Raw genomic sequence first — 21,811 nt, 5'->3', positions numbered from 1 at the left:
GCATATAGTAAAGTGGGGCATTATGATGACAAAACATTGCCCCCGGATTAAGGAATGTGAGAGGAGAGTTAAAAGGTCAACGCAGACAGAGCTTCATGCATTCTTGTGCTCTGACTTAACAGAGATGCAGCGACAGGCAGGATGTCCCCCTCTGTCTCAACTTTGAGTTCATTTGTTTGAGATAAAATCATGAGGCAGAGAAAAGAGACGAAGGTGAAATTCTCATTTAGGGGATTATAAAAAAAAAAAAGTAGACCAACACTAGATCTGTTTTGGATTCTTTAATTACATTCAGATGCTTTTTTTTTTTTTTTTTTTTAAAACAAGAGGAGCTGGAAAATCTGAAGCCACAGCTTGGCCTCGTTTACGCTTCTGTACGTCGTCATTTGTGTTTTGATGCACACTCACAAGACCAAACGGTTATAAATAAGCCACAAGTACAAACTCTACTTGGAAAATAAATATATATCAAAGCAGAAGTAGGTTATGAGATATATCCTCTCGACCACAAAAAGGCACTTGACCAAATTCCACAGGACACCAGGAGCTGTGAGTCACCACACTGAAACTACGGGGGTTTCCCTTGACTCCATTCACAGAATAGTTGGCCCGTTTCTGAGAGGCCAACATCCAACAAGTGTCGTCTATCTCCAACAATGTCAGGATGGGAGACAGAGTAAAAAAAACAAAAAACAAACACAAATCTGAGTGTAATTTGAATAAAAACATGATAGAAAGTGAATTCAAATACGATACACGCAACTGTAACACTGCTACAGCAGGCACCAAAATGAGCAGCTGGATCCTTTTGTTGTACTACAACACAAGAAAGCCCTGTGTAAAAATCTGTATTTACCTGCTTGTAGAGCTGAAAAAATTAATAGAAAATTAATTAAGACAATCGACTGATTCTTTTAGTAAATATTTCAAGTAAAAATGCCCACAATTCACTGGTTCCAGCTTCTCAAATGTGAATATTTTCTTAGATTTCTATTCTAATAAACTGAATATCTTTAGGATTTGGACTACTGAAATTCAATAGTTCCAGTCTCAAATGTAAATATATTCTGGTTTTCTCAGTCTTATATTCTAATAAACTGAATATCTTTAGTATTTGGACTACTGAAATTCAATAGTTCCAGTCTCAAATGTAAATATATTCTGGTTTTCTTAGTCTTATATTCTAATAAACTGAATATCTTTAGGATTTGGACAGTTTAAACATGTCACTTTGGGCATTAGTCATTATTTTCTGACATTTTATAGACCAAATGATTAATCGAGAAAATACTAATAAATAAAACAATCATTAGCTGCAGCCCTAGCTGCTTAGTTAACAAATAAGTTAGTGAAAAAACGCTGTTAAGGAAAGCATTTAATAATCAATATAACTGACTGAATCTCTGGTTTGAAATGACACTTTAAGATGTCCTATGAGTGAGCTGCTCCCTGTCTAAATTGAGGACTGAAAGCAGAGCGGGGCCATGTGCAGGTATGACTGCGGCTCGGTGTATTTAGAGTACCACTGCAACTTGATCCTAATGGGTGATGGATGTAACCATGGTCTAATATAGTTGGCGGCGGACACTGGAGTAAGCGCAAGCAAAGTGAAAGCAATTGAGTGGAAAAATAGCTGGGGAACTCCTGAATTTGAAAAGCACTCGAAACATCAGAGACAAGAGGCACTGGGTTTCTCATGGTAGAAAAACAACATTTCCCTCGCAAGTGAATGCAAAACACCCTCCCTCATTACTTTGAATGTGCACCAACTGAAATATGCTCAAGACAACAGATTCACCACGGACTTTGGTGCAAATGTCAAAATTATCATGCATTATTCAGGTCCAAACAAGCTTTTTTCTGGGGGAAAGTCTCAATGTTTCAATCAATCGATTATTCAATATTAATCAATCCAACAGCCCAGAACCCAAATATACTTCAAAATATCAATATACATCTTAATTATGGTGAAATTTCCAAGAAAATCAAAATGTTAATGAACATGTTTTTTGGCTAATCCAGCAAATGAAATACCTGACACATCAGAGCACCTCATCACATCGATACAAAATTCATATCAAAATCCAATATTGCCTTTAAGCAGTCCTGCTCATTGATTTACAACATTGTCCACAATGTTTTAATACATCCAGGGATGTTAATTACCTGGAACCATAAGTTGATTAATTGATTTGTTGAACGACAGAAACGTAATCAGCAATTTTGATCATCAAATTATTTTTTGGGGGTAATTTTTCAAGTAAAAAAGCCAAATATTTGGTTGTAGCTTCTCAAATATGAGCATTTGTCTGTTTTTTCTTTCACAGTTACGTATATTGTCTGATTAAATATATTGTCACTGGCCTGTGACTGTAAATCTAGTATCTTCATGTTTTCTGACTGTTTCTCAGATAAAACTATTTCAATTTCATGTCACCATTGGCTATGGGAAATTGCGGCAGGCATTTTATAGATCAAAAAATGATCTAGAGATGAATCGCTAATGAAAATAATACTTAGTTGCTGGCTTACTAACTTCCCACTCGACCACTATATGTAGGCAAATACATCAAAATGAACAGAATCTCCATCATATGCACGTCCTCCTGTGCCATGTCAAGGTGTTCAGTTTCATGGGTCAGTTCCATTAAGAAGGGAAAGGCTAGCGTACAGGAAGTCCCAGCGCTCGCTCACTCTCACTCTCACAAACCCCCCCCCCCCCCCAGCCTTGTTCTCTACCCACACAGAGCGAAGCCCCCTGGGGAGGGCAGACCATAGCAGCAGACCAGAGGTATTGATGTGCGTGTACGAGGAGGCAGCAGGTTCATACTACACACACACAGACTGGAACACAGCCAAAGCCAAGAGAGGGAAAACCAGGATTCACAAACAGACAAAAACTACCAGCAAAAAATCTCACTGGTGAATGTTTGATCCACGGCGCCTCGCGGTAACACGAGTATATCCATTTCTAGCTAACATGCAAATAGGAGACCACACACTCAGAAGACATGCTTTGATTAAAGAACTGATCTATGAATGTACTAAATGCCATCGTCAGCAAAATTAGACATAAAAAAAGGACCAATGACTGCACCATCACCAGTACTGCAGTGTCATTAAACGATTAGCTAATGAATCAATCTGCTGATTGATGAAAATAGTTTGATAGCTATTTTGATATTGTTTAATTATTAAAGTCATGCTTAGTAAGAATTCAATGTAGGGCTTCAATTTATGATTATTTCAATTCATCTGCAGATTATTTTCTCATTTAAGTGATTAATAATTTCGTCTATTAGACAGACAATAGTAAAAAAAAAAAAATGTGCTCACTTTATAATATAAAACAAGAAGCTGGAACCAGAGAATGATTCAGTTATTTTTAAACAGTTTATGGATTGTCAAAATTTCTTATTTTTCCACTGTGAATTAAATGTTTTTAGATTTTTGACTGATGCTATTTGAAGGCATCACCATGGGTTCTATGAAATTGTTGCCGTTTTTTCACCATTTTCTGACATTTTACTGACAAACCAATAAACTGAATAACTGAAAGAAACAATAAAAAGATTAAATCGATAATAAAATTAAATTGCAGCCCCATGGAAGTGTCTCCACTTGAAGCAAAAGTGCAGAGACCACACACAGAACAGAAGTGGTCCAATGTCATTTTCTAAAACGGATCCAAGAACTTGATAAACTGTCCGCAGGACCAACACACAGAGGTTGCTTCAAGAAATGACATTACATGAATACAAGTGCGTTAGTTACATTCTGTATATTCACACAGTATCTTGAACATAACACGGTAACGTGCTCTGCGACAACACGCTGAAATAATGAGATCTGAAAACAATGGAGCAGACTGTGAAGCTTGTGAAGTGAAAGGGAAGGGAAAAAATCCGAGTGGAAAAGTACACACAGCATTTCTCCAAATCTCCGAACCACAGACATTTTACCTCAGAAGAAGATTTTATTACCTCGAAAGTGCGACATCATCAAAAAGTATTAGTCGTGGAAACTGACACAAATTTGTTGATGCCAAGTTTACGGAGCAAGGAGCTGATTCATGCACACCAAATGTGAAAAAGTAGTTCGGAATCTGTGAAGTAACTCAAAGTAAAAAGGTGCCGTGAAGAGACGCAGGTCGCTGGTGCGCTCAGCTTGCATTGATGCACACCTCAACTGTAACACACAGATGGATCAGGTGTTGTTGTGTGTGCTGGTGGTACAAGAACAGAAAAGTTGGAGGTAATAACAGAGGCCGGACGGTGTTAATACAGGGTTAACATTTCTAATTCAATTGATTATTCTCCTGGCTGTATATATGAGGCTGCATCAGGCTCAGGTTGCAGGTAATGTGGCTTGTGTGTGTGTGTGTGTGTGTGTGTGTGTGTGTGTGTGTGTGTGTGTGTGTGTGTGTGTGTGTGGTGGAGAGGTGGGGGTGGGGCTTGTTATTATACCCGAGCATGTGTCACTGTTTGTGATTCATGCCATGACATCATCTGCCATTACAACCAGACTGTCTGGGGAACCACAGGCCAGAGATCAACTCTGAGACAACAGGCACACGCGCACACACACACAAAAGATGCATGGTGCAGACATGCAGACATACATCACACACACACACACACACACACACACACACACACACACACACAAAGACAAAGAGACATAAACAGAGATAATCCTTTGGACACACAAACAGAAACACAGACGCAGCAAAAAAAAACACACTACACATACACAAAGATGTGACAAACAAACACACGTACACAACAAGGAAACACACATTCACGACTCCTCTGACATTTATATCATGAAGACAGTGGCTAGTGGTCGTGCCGTCGACAGCATGTGTCCTCGCCGTGACCCCAGTCGGACCTGACCCAGTGACCCCTGCCTGCCTGCATCCACCCATCCTCCGTCTGAACCCTGTCTGAGGACGAATTGATGTTCACAGATCAATATTCTGGGGAAGGGTGGAGAACGTGCGTATTAATCAGCCCGATTCTCCGCCTGTGCTCCCCTCTGTGGACGACCTGGGGCTGGTGCACCAGGAACATCCTGTCCGATCAACACACAAAGCTCACCACGGAGACGTCACTTACTCTGTAATATTTTTATTCAGCTTTAAGTAAAGAGGTGACTGGTAACTGGTAAGGGTGACGCTCTAATCGTCACCTGCTGCTTTAATTGTTTCCCTTGTGTATTTATTGTCTTTGCTTTGGCTTTTTTTTGCAGCCAGATGGACACATCCACAAGCCCCAAGTTCATAAGGACAGAAATGATCATCCATCAAGTACCAAATACCAGTAAAACGTGAAGTAACTGGCAAGTAACTTTCTGAGGTGAATACTGCGTATTCATTCTCGACCTCTGTCCCTGCAGATCACCGTATGTGCCCTCTGACCAAAAATAAAATTTTACATGAAAATAGGCTCTGACTCTGGTTCCTTACGGGTTAATGCACTGACCATGAGCAGAAATGCCGCCGATTTGTGTACAGCCCAGGAACTATATCATTCCTGATCTCATTTCCTGTCACCCCTCCACTTTCAACTTGGGAATAAAGCCATCAAATACCTTAAATAATAAGTCTTTAATTACAACTCTACACACAAAAAATACATTCACAAAATACCTGTCAGCTCTAAAAGCAGGTAGGAGGACACGATTGGTTGCAGGCTGCATATATACATTTACTCCATTTAGTATAACTATATATTTACTTCTTGTTTGTGCTTCTTGCAAACTATAACTTGTAACCTCCTTTATCTTACAGGGATGCAATTTAACGAACATATCGAGCTGCAGTGACAATACTGTTATTGGATCATGGCAGCAGTCTGTTAACGCGCCACATGTCATTTCCTGTACTGCCAGGTTAGCTCACACAGCAGAGTCACTTCTTCATCCAGCTTGAGGTGATAGAAATAAACTCAGGCGCACAAATAAACATGGCAGGACCGGTTTCTGGTAACAGGCACTTTTATAAATGTCATTTCTTTGGCATATTTAGAAATACTTTCTGAACTATTTTGGGAACTCTTGAGGAGTATCTGTTATCATATTTGGAGCTCATACAGTAGAGCTTTGGAGTGGGGGCTTGTAATAAGTAAATATGTCTGATTCTGAAAGGACAACAGCACAGTCTAGCTCCAAGTCACTAAAATAAAAAAATAAAAAAAAGATCTCAGCTGCAGGTTTTGGCCTGTTGTGAAGTCACCCCGTCAGAGTTTTAACCGACTACTCAGATTGAGAAGATAAAAGAGGAACCACACACACACACACACAAACACAGCATGCTTGTAACCTGACAAATCTCAGCTTTAAATGTTGGCCTGGGCCTCACAGAGCGAAGCCCCGTGAACTCAGCAGCATCTCGCTGTGCTAACTCAACATGGCAAAGGAATGAAACTGTACCCAGCGAAGCTCCGGCCTGCCAGTGAAACAGCAGACCTGGGGAATGCACAGTTATTATCAACACCAGCGTGTCAGAGGCTAAATGACGCTCTTGCATAGCAGCGGGCACGAGCCGCCGTGAGCAAGAATAGGCAGGACATGCAGACGCAGCTAGGAGACAAACATTGGATTCGCAGACGGCTGCACATGTGTGAACTACATATGACTAAAGTTGAGCTTTATCATTTTACTTTCATTTCCTTTTTACTGTTGCTATTATAACACACAGACTTATTCTATTCCACATGGACAATATAAACTTTTTTTAAAGTATTATTTTTGGTGTATTTTGTGTCTTTATTAAACAGCAATACTGGAGAGATGACAGGAAACAAGAGAGAGAAAGGTGCACAGCTGTTCTGAACCCTAGAACAGTATAAACTTAAAGCTGCAACTTCCAAGTCTCAGGTGCTTCACACCTTTACCAGGCACCTCATCACTCCAGACGTGCAGTTAAGCTTGCATTTCTTGCATATAAACAGTTCACAGTACTCACAGTGCTTAAGCACCATCATCCAGGCCTGCAAGTAACGATTACTTTCATTACTAATTAATCTGTTTATTATTTTTTAGAATATAAATACCAAGGGCCCAAGATGATGTCTTCATATTGCATTTTCTGCCTGAGTTACAGTCCAAAATACAAAATCACAATTTGTGATGATATAGAACAGGGAAGGCAGCAAATCCTCATATTTGAGAAGCTGTCACTAACAAATATTTGTGCTTGATAGATGACTTAAATGACTTGTTGATTATTGGCGATTAATTTTCTGTCAATCAGCTAATCATTTTAGCCCTACTATCATCCATCTGATTTCATGAATATTTGTCAAATATCAGTTATTACAGGCTGTGGCTGGATAAGTCTGTGTCATTTATGAGGCAATTCTGCACAAGATCAACCGTCAGCTGAAGGAGACACTTCTTAAACTGCCTCCCTGGTTCATCACAAAGTTACTTCCCTTCTCCGTCTCTGAGGAGTGTCTACCTATCAACGGGTTTTTCTTTAATCCTGCCTCTAAACAACAATCAGAATCATTCTCAGGGGTGGAGTCATCCACCACGGCTCCTTCTGACAAGGAAACCCCCCGGTGGACAGCTGTGAAAAACAGCGAGTCACAGGCTGTCAGATCCATAACAAACCTCTCTTGCGTCAATCTCTGACAGGCTTTCCCTCCGGCAGTTGTGTAACAAGTTGAGACAATGAAACCGCGGCACCACGGCCCACCTGCTCTCTCAGTTTCACCTGATTCACCATCTAACTGACAGTAAAAGAGTTGTGTTATTTATAAACATGATGTTGCTACATCTCTGTAGGCAGTTTGTGTTTCTAAAATTACTGCATTAAAAATGTCATAACAATATTTCAGGATTAGGGCTAAGTTTTTAAACTAAAGTTTTAATAATGTGTAGTCAATGAAAAAGTTTAAACCTTTCTGGAGTGATTTTGATTGTTCTAATGTTAACAAAAACCCAAAACCACTACAAAAGGGAAGGAAGAGCAGATTGTGTGTCAATAACTGATCTGACAGCAACACTCGATTAGCTCTGCTCAACAGACTTCATCAAAGCACAAAAAGTTAGTAACACTGAGAAATATATTTGACTACAGACATGCATATTTCATGCTTTGAAAATAAACTCAGTCTGCAGTACTTTCATCTATTTCCGGAACTCAAGTATTTCAGAATTTTAAACAGCATCCCTTTCCAAAAAAGTCCACATGCTGTGAAGTTTCTACTGTAGCACGTTCATGTATTATAAAAGTATACAACATGTAGTCTTAGTTCAAGTCAAGTCTCGTCATAAATGGAGAAATGCCAACAGTGAACTGGTTCGATAACGAGGTCATACGTGAACTCAAACCTCCTTCGGGTCACCAAGGTGAGCTACACTTTTTACTGTGCATTGCATCATGAGCTTGTATTACCGTAGCTCAGAGCACAGCACAGGTATCCTAATAACATGGAAACTTAGTAAAATATGTCCTGCCTCTGCTTTGCACAACAACACAGCTTTTCCACAACAGTCGAGGCCCCTCTCTTAACCCATTAGCGACTCTTTTGAGCTCCAACCACAGCAGGACATGTAAACGTATGAAAGGATCTCGACAGGACCTTGTAGGTTTACACACAGACCCACTTTCAAAGGGAAAGCAGCATGCAGAGCTTTGTGCATCTTCCAGTATATAAACAAATGTGGCTTTGCGTGTAACCTAATGGAACAGCAAGGCAAAAGAATCGACAGTGAAACACAAATAGCAGCGATAACTTTGTGTTTTCAGTTAGTACTCCGAACCAGACTGTCATGAGTTTGCAAGTCTGAGTACAAAGACTGAGGGAAGCAAAGGAGGGTGTCAGAAAACAGAAAATAAACCTGGTGATGACAGGGACAAGCCAGGGTGATGCAAGAAAAGAGAAAGAGAGGGACAGTCAAAAAGGAACTGATACGGCTTAGTCCTGCTGACCAAGGACATTAAAATTATAATGTTTCCCGTCCTGAAAGTTTCAATTAGGTTCATGAGAATTAAGTTGCATTTCTTTAAAAACGGAGGGAAATTTGACATGTAAGCATCCTAAAACAGCTGCAGAAGGTCTCTCCTCTGCAGGGATGAGACATCTTTGCTGTCAGACCAAATGAGGAACAAATAAAAGAGGTTGGCAGCAACACACTCATGTCAAATGATGTTGATGTTGTAAGTGCCTTCCAGCTACAAGGCAGCAGTCCCAGGACAGCTTCACTGGTATTTAACTTGGAGGTAACATCAGCACCCTGGAAGTCATTAGTATACGCCTGTTCATCCTCAGAGCTATGAAACACTATCGACAGATCAAGACACTGTGCAAACTGGTCAAAACTGAGCAACTTCTTCAAAAACGTTCTGGGAAAAAGTAATTATAGGGAACTTGGGTGAGAGACTTATTGAATAAACACACTGTAGACACGTCAACAGCCACAGAAGATGAGGACAGCAGTTTCAACATTGACTAATGTCTGCAGTATCGATTAGAAATCAACAAAACATTGAATATATTCCATTAATTCGGAGGATCTATAGTACTACTACTACTAATGATAAAAATAATATTAATACGTTGTGGGTGTTGGCTGTTTATACTAACCTGGCAACTTGTGGCAACAGTTTGTGTTAGTAAGGCTTACATGCAGGTGAAACCAGTGCCTCCATATACCACACCAATGAATCACCAGTACGGGAATACGTGTTTTGAAAGGTAGTTTGGTGACTTTGTGAGCCTCAGTTAGTGTAGTAAATCACAGTGTTACCTTTCGTAAAGCTTGCACGAAGAGGCCTCTCCATTTGTGACTGTTCTCGTCACTTGAAAAGTCGTATATCTGCTGGGGCTGCATTGCTGTAGCGGCTCCTGGCGTTGCCGTGATCCGGGCTGAACTGTCAGCATCGGCCCCGGATAGATAGTCCTTGTGGGTGGGTCAGTCCAGGGCAGGCACGGTGGAAAAAGTCACACTGTCTCGCTTGCAAATACGAAGAGTATCACCAAACCACACTGCAAGTCCGTGTTCGAGTCTGGTTAAACAGCGAAAAATTAGCTACAAAATAAAACAAGCACATGTAGCTATAAAGTTAACTCGTTAGCTTGGTTGCTAGTGATGCTAGCCCGCTGCTGCTGTAAACACGGGACAGCGGCTAACTAAAAAGCTAACGGCTAATAACAAGGTTGCTAAGTGTTATACTTGCTACTTGGCGTTTGCTAAAAGCGTACAACAGGCACATTAAGTTCAGTATTAAGTCACGACATGGGGGTTCAGCTTGTTGCCAGCTAACTACAGCTACAAGTTACGTTTGGTTATTTGCTGCCTAAACACCTGTAACGTTAGCAGGCTAGCGTTAGCCGACTAGCTAACTAGTGCTACAGGCTGCTGCTGGCCTTGATGCGCTCCGAGTTTTATGTTGTGGCACACGACCCGTTCAGCTCCAAACAAGGCACACTTTCTCCTGCGCTGTTTACTTCACATTTAGGCATCTTCTCCGGAGCGATCGGACGCTAAATCCAACGTTAATCCCCAAAACAGCGATCCGCCCGAGGCATATCGACGAGCCGGGCAGCTGAAGAGCAGTCGAGGTGTTTTTGGTTTGGTTTCAGAAGTCGAGGATGTTCGTACCAACTCCGCTGCCTGTCTGTCTGCTGCTGCTGCTTCTCTCTGCGCCGCGCGTCCGCTGTCAGGCACGCACGCTGCGTAATTTCACATTTTATTGGACAGAAAAAAAAAACAAGGCTGGACTTCTGTCTCGTATCATATTGTGGACAGAAGATTTATAGTTTCAGGAATATAACATCGGCCGTATAAAATCAACCATTACTTATTGACTTTCCTGCTTTAACGGAGTAGTGTTTACAAAAAGCAACGTTGAAACACGTTTTATTAGACAAGTAGATGCAAAAAAAAAAATCCACTTTATTTCCATGTCATTATACAAGCATTCCCAGTAAAAACAATACATAGAATAATTCTAACAACTGCTTTGAGTAATAGCATCAAATTTAGATATATGTTTGTGCTTACAGTGGGGCTCATAAAGTATGTTTGTTGCTGTGATTCTGCCTCCTTGTGGACAAACTGAATAAGTGCTTGACTCAGGAATTAATGGAACTGCTGCAAACAACTGCTAAAATAAAAATAAAAAATTCGAAAAGGTCAAAACTTGTAGTGCAAAGAACAACTTTAAACACAATTAAGTTGTTTTTTATTTATCTACTATTTCTCTTATCCATGCACCTTGGAAAGAAGGCGAAGTTGTGCCAAAAATCTCTATGTATTAAAAATATAAATGGTCTATTTTTAAAAATCATGTGGCACAAACCACAAACATTGGTACATTCGCTATTCAAAAATATGTATTTATGGTAAAAAAAAAAAAAATACTTACACATTAATTTGTCAATAAATGGGATTAAATCAAAATTAAATTAAAACAGCAAGGGCGGCCAGTTTTATAGGAACATTATCTGATCAGTTTCAGCAATGTGCGGAGCTTTTATAACAGTTATATGAAATCACCGCCCACACACACACACACACATTAACAACTTAAAAAACATCCAAGTGTTCTCAGTTTACGTCAATGTAAATATGACATAAAACTAGAATATTTAGTCTTGATATGATTTCAAATTGTTTTTAATGTCAAATTTATTTTTAGCAGTCAAAACTGTCAAATAAAGTGAGCACTTTCTTTGTAATCTGTGCGTTCTGTAGCTATAATTGTGCGTTACAAGAGTTTCATTCCAAAATGAGGTAAAACATTTTCAAACTTTTTTCTTTTTTTTTTTAAAAACGTTTATGTAGCATTTTGGACTGAAACCAGAAGACTTCACAATATTCAAACAACAGAGACAAGTTGCTCCAATATAGTCAGCGGCTGAAGAAAAAACACACAATGCATCCAAAAGTAAAATAAAAATTTCCACACCAGAATTATACTCTTAAAAATCCCTCATTCAAAATAGTCAATGAACCTGTTTTTCTCTTTTTTAACATTTTCACTGAGAGTAACTCGTGATGCACTTTCTTTTCATTCAGAAATGTAGTGCAGAAAAAATAATTTTTACTTGAAATGTGGTGGAGTAAACGTGTTACGCAACCTGAAACAGCACCACTCACGTAAAAACTTGTAAAAGTAATTAAGTAAAAGATATGTTACATTCTCCCCCTAAATTAAGGCTTGACCTGTAATAAGAATGTCTCCATGACAACAGTGATGCTGAGGTAGTGACAGCTCCATACAACATTGTAGTTTCCCTTTGCGACCTCAAGCCGGGTTATTTTGGTTTTCTCCTTTTAATTCTGCGATCACCATGTTTCTCTACAGCTGGAAGCGACTCTCCACCTCGTCTGCGATCATTTCAGCGATGGCGAGGGAGGATGTGGCCGCCGGCGAGGGAGCGTTACGCACATGGAGCACCCGGCTGCCTACGTCCCCGACCCCGCCATCAAACACAAAGTCGTCCACGAGGTTTCCCTCTCGGTCGAGAGCCTGAGCTCGAACTCCTGCAGGACCCCTGGACAGGAAACAACCAGGGTTTCAGAAAACATGTAAGTCTATCCTCTAGTTGATACATATACTGTAGTGAGCACCATTTTTAGGTCTTACGCTACCTGAGCACGTCACTCAGCGAGAGTTCGGGGATGTACTTCTGCAGGATTTTAACCTGTGCACCAATGAAAACCCCTCTATACATTTCTCCAATCCCGTACGATATGTTCCTCATTACCAGCTTCTGAAGGCCTCTGCAGAATACAAAGACAAAGACTATTATATACATCACCTGCCATGCAACACTTACACTGTATTTACGTGATTTCAGAATCTGTGTGAACTGTATTACGGTGCAGTCTGCTGATAAGTTACAGTATCATTGAGTTCTATAATAATCAAACAAAGAAACACAAACACAAAGAGGAAAATGAGAGCAGATTAAATTTTCCGTTGTACCTGAATGAGAGTGCGTCTGCAAAGTCTCGGGCATTGAAGTCGTACACTCTGTAACCCTCCCTTTTGAAGGCGAGGACCGCGTTGGGGCCGAGCCAAACACTGCCATCCATCCGCGGGGTGAAGTGAACTCCAAGGAAGGGGAAACGAGGGTCAGGGACCTAGACATATATATATTTTATAGACACAAAATGAAGTAGCAACAATGAATGCATTATTTGAATCCATCTAATCTAAACCCACTCATACGTACATAGAAGAGTCACTTCAAACAACGACAGAGGCATATTTGCAGTTTCAAGGAAGAGGTGATAAGAAACAACAACTTATAAATACCTGATGGCTCAGTTGCATCAGTTAGACTGTAAAATGTATACGTATCAACACTCATTTCAGTTCTTAGCCACCGCTACCTGCTTATGACGGTGATTTTAAAGTAAAACCAAAACCTTGAAACTGGAAATATACCTCAATCTTGTTTTGGAGTAACTCTGCATTATTTAATATTTTATGAATTCCTGCTGCAGGGTCACAGGTTTGGATTTGATCTTGAAGCTGCATTTTGCAAGATTTCTACTGGTTTTATCTGTATGACTGAAAATATTGTGGATGCAACCCATTTTCCCAAAACTATTTTCAGCTGTCAGGGATTTGCTGGTAAATCAATATACTGGGATTGAAACTGAAGAGGAACTCTATACTGAAATCAACAGCAGCTGCACCTCTACCAGCCAGATGCTGCAGCTCACTGAACTCATGTTTGATTGTTTTAGTGGTGAATTCTTAGAAACTTTAAGATAAATTCAATAAAAATAAAACTTTAAACGTTTAAAATAAGCAGCTCTTACAGGGTAGATATTTCCCTTGACCAGATAGTGTTTCTCTGGCTTCAGGACCAAATAATCTCCTCTGAAGGGGACGATCCGTGGCTCCCGACTGCATCCAGATATCTGTGAGAGACGGTCGGAGTACAGGCCTCCGCAGGTCAGGACATAACGGCACCGCACCTCGTTACCCTGTCAAAACAACACAATGCAAACAATGCAAACAACAGAACACAATCTAAACACCGTGATGCTTTTATTTGCACGTGTCCTACCTTTTTGTCTGTGATTGCGATCGGATATTTCATTCCTGCAAATAAAAATAAAAAAGAGACACATTTTGATGTGGGCTTCAAATGACTCTACAGGTCCTGTTTAAAAATGACTGTGTTGACACATTGATGTACAGAACCTGTTTATTACCATCAGTGCTCCCAGCTGGGCTCTCCTTGACCATGGAAATGTCATTGACCTCAGATTCAGTTACCACCGTGCCGCCTGCCTCCTCAAAGTCTTTGCCGTACCTGAGAGCCACCATCCTCCAGTCCACAATGCCGGTGTAGGGCGAATCCAAGGCCATTATACCCTGCAAAGACGACATACTATAGACCTTCACTGCCAACTTTTCTTCTGTATGAATAACAACCGCGTCTCTGCGACTCTTACCCTGCAAAATGGCTCTCGCTCTCGGATTCCCTTGGCGTCGACAATACTGAGGTCACGCACATTGTTCTTCATGCCGCGCTCGTACAGGGCTTTCAGTCTGGGTATCTCCTCCTGCTCCACAGCCACAATAAGCTGTCAACGCAGAAATACACCAATCAGTACCAAGATATATATATATATGGCAGTCAAAAGTTTTTTCACAATGTCTGTATTACATGTCTATTGTAATGTTATGGACTTATGTGGTTAAAAACGTAAGGCAGACCTTTCCACATCTCTTGTAAGGGAGTCCTTTCTTCTCGCAGTACTCGTAGGCTAAAGTGGCTCCTCGCACACACAGACGGGCCTTCAGCGAGCCTGGCGTGTAGTAGATCCCGCTGTGAATGACTCCACTGTTGTGCCCACTCTGGTGTGCAGCTGGTGAGCAAGAAAGTGACAGAGGAATTGAAGAACAAGATGTGGAAGAAGAAGAAATTATTAAGATTCCTAGGGTTAACAGAAAGATATACCATCAGACTTTTCTACTGTGTATCATCCATCTGTAATATTTAATATATTCAAGAAGGGATTTTTCAGTCAACTTCATCCCAGCTACTCTCAAACCACGTGGACATGTCCTTTGTTCCTGTTTCACACTGGTGTGAAATCTTGAGTAACTCACCAAAACACAATATCTATCACTAATGTTTAGATAGCAGAGAATTTATCTGCAGTCAAATTCAATTGCAGCTACTGTAAGTATAAACATGATAAAATATTGTCTTTGTTTAGTCAATTATCTTCTGAAGCTCACTAATTACCACATTATCATCTTGTTTGTCTCCTGAGTACAAAAGCCAACATGTAAAACGACATGTTGTGCTTTTCGGGGGGTTCATGTGTTGGACTATTTCTTGGGCAGGGGCAGTGACTTTCCCAAAATGTCATATTATCCCTCGAAGGCCAAAATTTTCTCAAATGTTAACATTTTAAGCGTTATTAGTTTAAAGGCCACTAACCAAAGTGGCACACAGGGCTCTCAAATTAGACTGACAGGACATTTAACTCAACTAAATCTTTTGTTTTCTTTTTAAGACGCTTACAAATTTCTTTCAGCATTGCAACACGGTTACATGGCTGACTTTCAGGGTTAAAGGTCTTCGCCGGTGTTCAATGGGTGAACAGTGTAGGAATCCACCCAATTTTTAACAGCACTGCAGCACAATGGCAGCTGTTAACCCAATACCCTCAAATTAAAGCTAAAACTTGGCACTTCACCCTCATAGCCATTGTTCCGTTTCAGATCCAATGTGCTGGAGTACAGAGTCATGTTCCAAATACTCACTGTGTAACTGGGTTTAATCACAGTGACATGCCAAACATTTCACTCGTTAGAACATGTTGTTGTCTTCCTTCACCACAACCACAACTTTCAAACTCACCGAGCTCCTTTTCTTTCTCCAGTAGGATGAAGGTGAGCGACGGGTGTCGCAGAATGAGCTCTCTGACTGTGGCCAGGCCCACGATGCCGCCTCCCACCACGGCCACATCATACGTGCTGAAATATACAGGTGAAGTTATGGGCAGTTCATATTCAAGATGGTTACTGATAACCAACCAGCTTTACATGCAAAAAGAAGAAAGCAGAGAAGAATATTTAGGTCAGTGGTTCAATGTCCAACTGTACATGATTGTATGAACAGCCAATAGACCTTTGAAACTTATCAGTAGGGAAACTCACTCACAGTGTGAGTCAAGTGTTGTAGTTAACAGGCTATTTGTATCTACAAAAGAATATCGAGCTCTGTCACATGGCTACACCAAGTAAATCCATCTATAAAGCGAATTACCACAGACTGCTATCTAGTGGGTGGGCTCAAAGTGTATCAAACCTCTCCACAACATGTTTCACATATTGAATCTTTCTGCAAAGAGCTGGAAGAACACATTGTTCAAGCCTGGGAGAACTTTTTAAATCCTGTGTTCTCATGAAAACACAGGACACAAGGAACAGTCAACATCTTGTTTTAGTTCTTTGCTAATTAGATCCAGACGAATTGCTGCAAAGCTCAAGAAGGGGAGGAACCAATAAATCTGACTGAAGAAAAATAGTGTTTGGGAGCATCACAGCCCGCCTATCTGCACTTCAGGTCACCGTTAATTTAAGAGCACCTAAAGAAGCAAGTGGAAAAAGTGCAAAAGTTCTGTAGAGAGATTTCAATCCTTAGTTTGCATTCAGATAATTGGAACGGGGCCGCCTGAACTTGTAAAAACTTGTTCACTTGGTCTAGCTTAAACAAGAAAAACACTTAATGCGCCAACTAAGCGGTGATGAAATTGGGTTCTGATATCTGGCTGGTCTCATTGAGGAGAAGTTACATAATTGTTATGAATCAATAACTTTAAGTTACAACATCCATATTTCACAATTTACTTAAAGCAGGCTGGACAGCGACCCCATTACATAAACTGTGTGCCATGCACCCAGAGTAGCCTGCAGAGACTAATATGACACATATGCTGCATGCAGACATGCCTTCCTAAAGGAACAGTTCACACAACACTACTGACAAAGATAATCCTTGTTTTTCTGCAGGTAAAAGTCAGACTATTTGTGCTCTGACAAGTAAAAGTTTAAAGGCAAGCAAATGTGAACAGAACAGGCGTGGTTGGTGATGCACAATGCAGACACAAATGTTTAAAACAATGTGTTCGGCTGTGACAGCAGAAATGTTATGCAATCTGGCTCTGGGTGCATGATGTCCTTGGCAATGACTGGGATCAACTATAAATTAGTTAGTCAAGCAGGTACCGGCTTGTGCGTCCCTTTTCTTAACTTATTCGTCTGTCAGTGAGTAAAATTATAAAGCGAACCAGAGAAACAGGTATTCATCCAACTCCTCACATGTTATAAACTAGACCACAACACCACATGGTCAGAAGTAGCCTGCTTTCTTCTCTGTAATGTCATTCTTACCTGTGCAGCTGCCTGGTTGTTATGTCATTTAGCAGTTTGGGCTGCGCTGCACCAACAGCCTTAAAAGTCGCGCCGCTCAGTGTCCGGATCATTGTCACAGCGTCTCACAGTCGCTTCTTCATTATACAACTGTCAGAAAAATCCCCCTGAGTTCTGTTTTTGTGTTTCTTCCTCCTTCTGTGGACGCTGCTAGCTTCCCATCCTGAAAGCCGAGACGTGGCCACGCCCCCCGAGACACCGCGCCCACTTGGACGTACAACCAATCGGGCCGCACGTTTTCCTTTACGTCACCGGGTCAAAGTGTACAGCGATGGACGCGTCCCAAATGTAAACAGTCAGTTCTGTTGGAGGGCAGGTGATAAATTCTCTCGTGTCGCAGTTTCAGTTGTTTGTTTAAGTGACTCAAACAGAAGAACAGAGCAGGCTGTTCGTTTATTTTCTGTGTATTTTTCAGCTGTGAGACATGAGGCTCTTATCCAGGGCTGTGCGGTCTGCTGCGGGTCAGAGGGAGTGGAGCCGCAGACACTTCTGGGGATGGCTCAATGCAGTTTTCAACAAGTGAGACAACAGTATCCTACAGATTAAGGATGTGCCCGTGCTAAGCTAGCTAATAGCTACACAGCAATGCGTGGGAAGACAAAGAGGATATTTGCGAAGCACTAAACACACACCTCAGTTAACATAAACACACATATAAACCTGTTCACCTTATATGTTTTTGCTGTGTACAAATTTAAGGTACTTGTACTTTACAGGAGTATTTCCCATATGCAACTTTATATTTTTATTCCAGTATATTTGTCTGACAGCTTCAGTTACTTCACAAATTAAACATTTTCACACCCTTCCTGTCCAGTGAGAACCATGTATCTCCAGATTTGGTTATTTTGGTGACTGTGGGAGAATTTTTCTGATAAAGTAAAGAGGATGAGAAAATTGTCCTGCCTCTTAAGCGAAATGAACACAAAAAAAAACAAGCTGGCAAATGCATCAACAGAGACGCTACAAACATTTGATGATCTCATAGAACATGAAGCATTGCTGTAGATTAAACTACCCAGCATGATTCAATTTATTGACTGTCAGAGAAGTCCAGGTTTTTGTGACCTAAACTTTCAAAAATCCGAAACTAAAAATTATTTCCATAATGTCATTTCTTTTTTTTTCTTGTTAGTCTATAAAATGTCAGAAATTCAGAACAATGCTCAGAAGAATCCAATGTCCAATGTGGTCTTCAGTATTCAGGTTGGAAAAACAAGCAAATCCTCAAATGTCTTAAATACGGTATTGTACAACCAAACAACCAAACAGCAGGTGATTTGCTCAGGTTAAAACAGCTGGCCTGGTGGGTAGGTTGCCATTTTGGACTTTATTTTTTCGTAACCCAATTGGCTCCTCTCCTCTGCCCCCTCACCGATAACCAAATGTGACCCATCACATTACATGTCATCAACTTGTTTCGCACTTTGTTTGTTGATCTTCACTCAGGGTGGACTATGAGAGGATCAAAGCCGTCGGTCCAGACCGAGCTGCAGCAGAGTGGCTGCTGAGATGTGGTGCCAAAGTGAGGTTTCAAGGTTTCGATCGCTGGCATCACGACTACAACGGACTGCCAACTGGGCCTCTGGGCAGATACAAGATCCAGGCGATTGATGCTACTGAATCCTGCATCATGTACAGAGGGTTTGACCACCTGGGTCAGTGTTACAGTGCGAAGAATATTATGTTCTTGTCCTTGTGAATCGTCTCTGTCTCATTTCCATTTCCCTCCATATGGTCATCGAGGTTCTCCCTTAAACAGGTTTAACATGACTAAAACTCTACCGCCACACACCCAGTGAGGCTTTGCTTTTCTGAGATCCTTCCCTTTGGTGGGGGCAAAGTTTGGTCTGAAGGTGGAAAGTCCATATTCTTAACTAAATCCAAAGGGTTTACCCTCTGTATGGACGTCTTATTTATGACATTTCAGACTCTAGAGTTACATTTTCAGATCATCTTTTAAGCAGCGTGTCTTTGCTGTACTTTGTTCAGGTCCACTTCCTCAGTCAGCTGTAGCTACTTGGCTAGGCTAGTCTGTACGTTTAGCTAAATCCTAACCTCAGGATCTAAACATGCTACCGTTAACAAATTAAAACATCTGCAGTTAGCTTGATAATATTCAATAATTAAGAGCCTGTTGTTTGACAAAATACATGTAAGAGATTTGCAGAGGCTGACTTTTAGCATGTAATATTTAGCAAATTAGCATGCTATCGTCAGCATGGTCACGTGCCAACATTTAGCATATAATGGTAACACATTAGCTTGTTAACAAACATACAGTTAGTAGGCTTATAGTAACTTGTTAACATTTAGCATGTCATTATAACATGCTAACCTTAGCACATCATTAGCATTCTATGCTAGCACTCTATGTTACTGGTTAACTTAAAAGTACTTAAAAGCTAGCTGGGGCAAATTCAGTCTTTATGGTTGAGTATAATTTGTCATATTTTTATACTAGTGCTGCTACAATGGTGTTACCTGAGTTTCAATAAGATACTATAACTCATTTTTGATACCCTGCTTTGAGATATATAAGAATGTTTATCTGCAAAACCCCTTTTTCATTTAACAAAATAAGCCAAACTTATCAAATGTTAAAAGTTGTTTAAATACATGCAGCTGTGCAATTACTTAGCCTAAAATTGGCAAAATGTTGATTTGAATCAGGAACTATTTGTTCAAAGAATAAGGAAACTGACCAGCCATTTCATACTCTACTTAACAAACATATTTCAGTCAAAAAAGTATTATGTTTCGATACCATGGCCTGTCAGTTTTAGAGGTCATAATCATATTTATGACCTGTTGATGGCTCTAGATCCTCTGGGGACTATCAACATGGCTACCAAATAAGTATTTCACTCTGAACTGAAGTGTTGGATTAACAGACGAAAGAGGCGGATCAAATCAAAGATTAAAGCTACGTTCAGAAAGGGTACATTTTGCATTAAGTACGTTAACATGAGCTTGACCTCGACCGTTGACCTGAAAGTGATTCCCCTCTTTGTTAACAAGAGGGTGAAAGTGCATCTCTCCCAGACTAATTATCCAAAAGTGACGCAAGTGAGCGGGATGTTTTACACCGAGCAGGTGCACCGTCTCTGACCTTGTTGGCTGCTGCACTCCAGACTGTGTTTTTATTTTTTGGTGCCAGAGTCCACACAGATTTATTTTAGTGCAAAGTCCCTCTTTGCCTCTGTACGTTTTAATCAGTAGATGCTGTTTTTGTGTTCATTTTTCTAGATGGTTTGAAAAATGTGGAGGAAATCAAGTTCAACAAGTGTATCTACATTGAGGACGCCTGCCTGGAGAGGCTGAGCTCAATAGAGAACCTGCAGGAGAGTTTGTACATGATGGAGGTGGTGTCGTGTGGAAATGTGACCGATAAGAGCATCATCGCCCTGCACAAACTCAAGTGAGTACCTACAAAGAGGTGCATTTAAAATTGTTTTTATATATATATCAGTTTCTTCGTAAAGAAATCTGATTTTCAAATGACACTGATTCATCCTTTTTGTTAATTCCACACAGGAATCTGGAGTATCTGTTTCTCAGTGATCTTCCCGGGATCAAGGACAAACAGGTGACAGTTGAAAGACTACAGACAGCACTTCCACGTCTGGAGATATCACTGGACCTGGACTGATTGAGAAACATCTTCCTGGTTTTCAAAGTAAAAAGACCCGATCTTGAAGGAGGACAGAGTGGAGCGTGAAGGGCTCATGTAGATCCTTCAGCTAAAACGTAAAGTGTCTTCACATGTGAATCATTAAGTCTCCTTTAAATGAGAGCGTGGAGAACAGCAGGAGCGGCTTTATGGGAAAATATGCCGGTCGATGTGTCACCTTTCAGCTTTAAGTATAATCAAGCTTCAAAGAAACAAGTTAAAGCACTTTATACCGTTGACACCAGAGTCTCTTGATAGAATGAACAATTCTGTAGTTTATTATATTTTCAACATTTAAGGTATTAAATGTTACTCCATATGTGGGTACACAGAGAAAACCATTTGTGAAATGCTGAGGAAGGATTCAAGAGTCTTTGAAATCATTTCTCTTAAGATTAATTTGGCATTTTGTACAATATCTGAGGACAGACAGATGGCTGTGAACATCCTTAGCACCAGAGATCCAGAGATAATGAGTACAATGTGGTATTGTTACTGCTAAATGCTAGTAAATGTGGGTTAAAGGAATGTTTACGACTGTATTCACTCCCGACGTCAATAAATAGTTTCAGAAATGCTCATACATGACAAAAAAAAGTCAGAGTTTGTGTCTTACATTATAACTTACTCGAGACAATCAATGAAACAACATGAAACTCACTACCAAAAACATGTCACTCTTACAGAGTCCATCGTTGTATAAAAATTAC

At 40.5% G+C, this 21,811-nt stretch overlaps 3 protein-coding genes across 4 annotated transcripts in view; 1 reads left to right on the top strand and 2 right to left on the bottom strand.

Annotated features, from left to right (window-relative positions):
• Positions 1-9,843, bottom strand: part of sos2 (son of sevenless homolog 2 (Drosophila)) — a 29,091-nt gene extending 19,248 nt beyond the window's left edge. For both annotated transcript variants that reach the window (XM_070920121.1, XM_070920122.1), the window contains exon 1: positions 9,760-9,843. In XM_070920121.1, coding sequence (XP_070776222.1) covers positions 9,760-9,843 — 84 coding nt within the window. The remainder of the gene's footprint in view (positions 1-9,759) is intronic.
• Positions 9,844-11,860: 2,017 nt separating this feature from the next.
• Positions 11,861-17,553, bottom strand: l2hgdh (L-2-hydroxyglutarate dehydrogenase). The gene is made up of 10 exons (XM_070920648.1): positions 17,390-17,553; positions 15,855-15,970; positions 14,699-14,850; positions 14,434-14,565; positions 14,191-14,353; positions 14,043-14,077; positions 13,792-13,959; positions 12,947-13,104; positions 12,610-12,741; positions 11,861-12,512 (listed from the first exon to the last, which is right to left on the bottom strand). Exons 1-10 carry the CDS (start codon positions 17,479-17,481, stop codon positions 12,317-12,319), a joined length of 1,344 nt encoding a protein of 447 aa, XP_070776749.1. The 5' UTR covers positions 17,482-17,553; the 3' UTR covers positions 11,861-12,316.
• A 133-nt stretch (positions 17,554-17,686) lies between these two features.
• Positions 17,687-21,691, top strand: dmac2l (distal membrane arm assembly component 2 like). Its single transcript, XM_070920550.1, has 5 exons — positions 17,687-17,744; positions 17,844-17,947; positions 18,878-19,086; positions 20,678-20,849; positions 20,966-21,691. Exons 2-5 carry the CDS (start codon positions 17,853-17,855, stop codon positions 21,078-21,080), a joined length of 591 nt encoding a protein of 196 aa, XP_070776651.1. The 5' UTR covers positions 17,687-17,744; positions 17,844-17,852; the 3' UTR covers positions 21,081-21,691.
• Positions 21,692-21,811: the final 120 nt, after the last annotated feature.

Source organism: Enoplosus armatus, chromosome 15, assembly GCF_043641665.1.
Source record: "Enoplosus armatus isolate fEnoArm2 chromosome 15, fEnoArm2.hap1, whole genome shotgun sequence".
Classification (NCBI taxonomy): domain Eukaryota; kingdom Metazoa; phylum Chordata; class Actinopteri; order Centrarchiformes; family Enoplosidae; genus Enoplosus; species Enoplosus armatus.
Note: the sequence above shows the minus strand (reverse complement) of the source record. Positions and strands in the feature narration are given on the sequence as shown.

Bases quoted from the DNA above. Each gene is read 5' to 3' on its own strand.
- l2hgdh (XM_070920648.1), bottom strand. From the start codon at position 17,481: ATGATCCGGACACTGAGCGGCGCGACTTTTAAGGCTGTTGGTGCAGCG. The intron at 15,971-17,389 runs GTAAGAATGACA...TGTATATTTCAG, and splicing joins ACAACCAGGCAGCTGCACAG to CACGTATGATGTGGCCGTGG. The intron at 14,851-15,854 runs GTGAGTTTGAAA...CTTGCTCACCAG, and splicing joins GGAGAAAGAAAAGGAGCTCG to CTGCACACCAGAGTGGGCAC.
- dmac2l (XM_070920550.1), top strand. From the start codon at position 17,853: ATGAGGCTCTTATCCAGGGCTGTGCGGTCTGCTGCGGGTCAGAGGGAG. The intron at 17,948-18,877 runs GTGAGACAACAG...ATCTTCACTCAG, and splicing joins CTCAATGCAGTTTTCAACAA to GGTGGACTATGAGAGGATCA. The intron at 19,087-20,677 runs GTCAGTGTTACA...TCATTTTTCTAG, and splicing joins CAGAGGGTTTGACCACCTGG to ATGGTTTGAAAAATGTGGAG.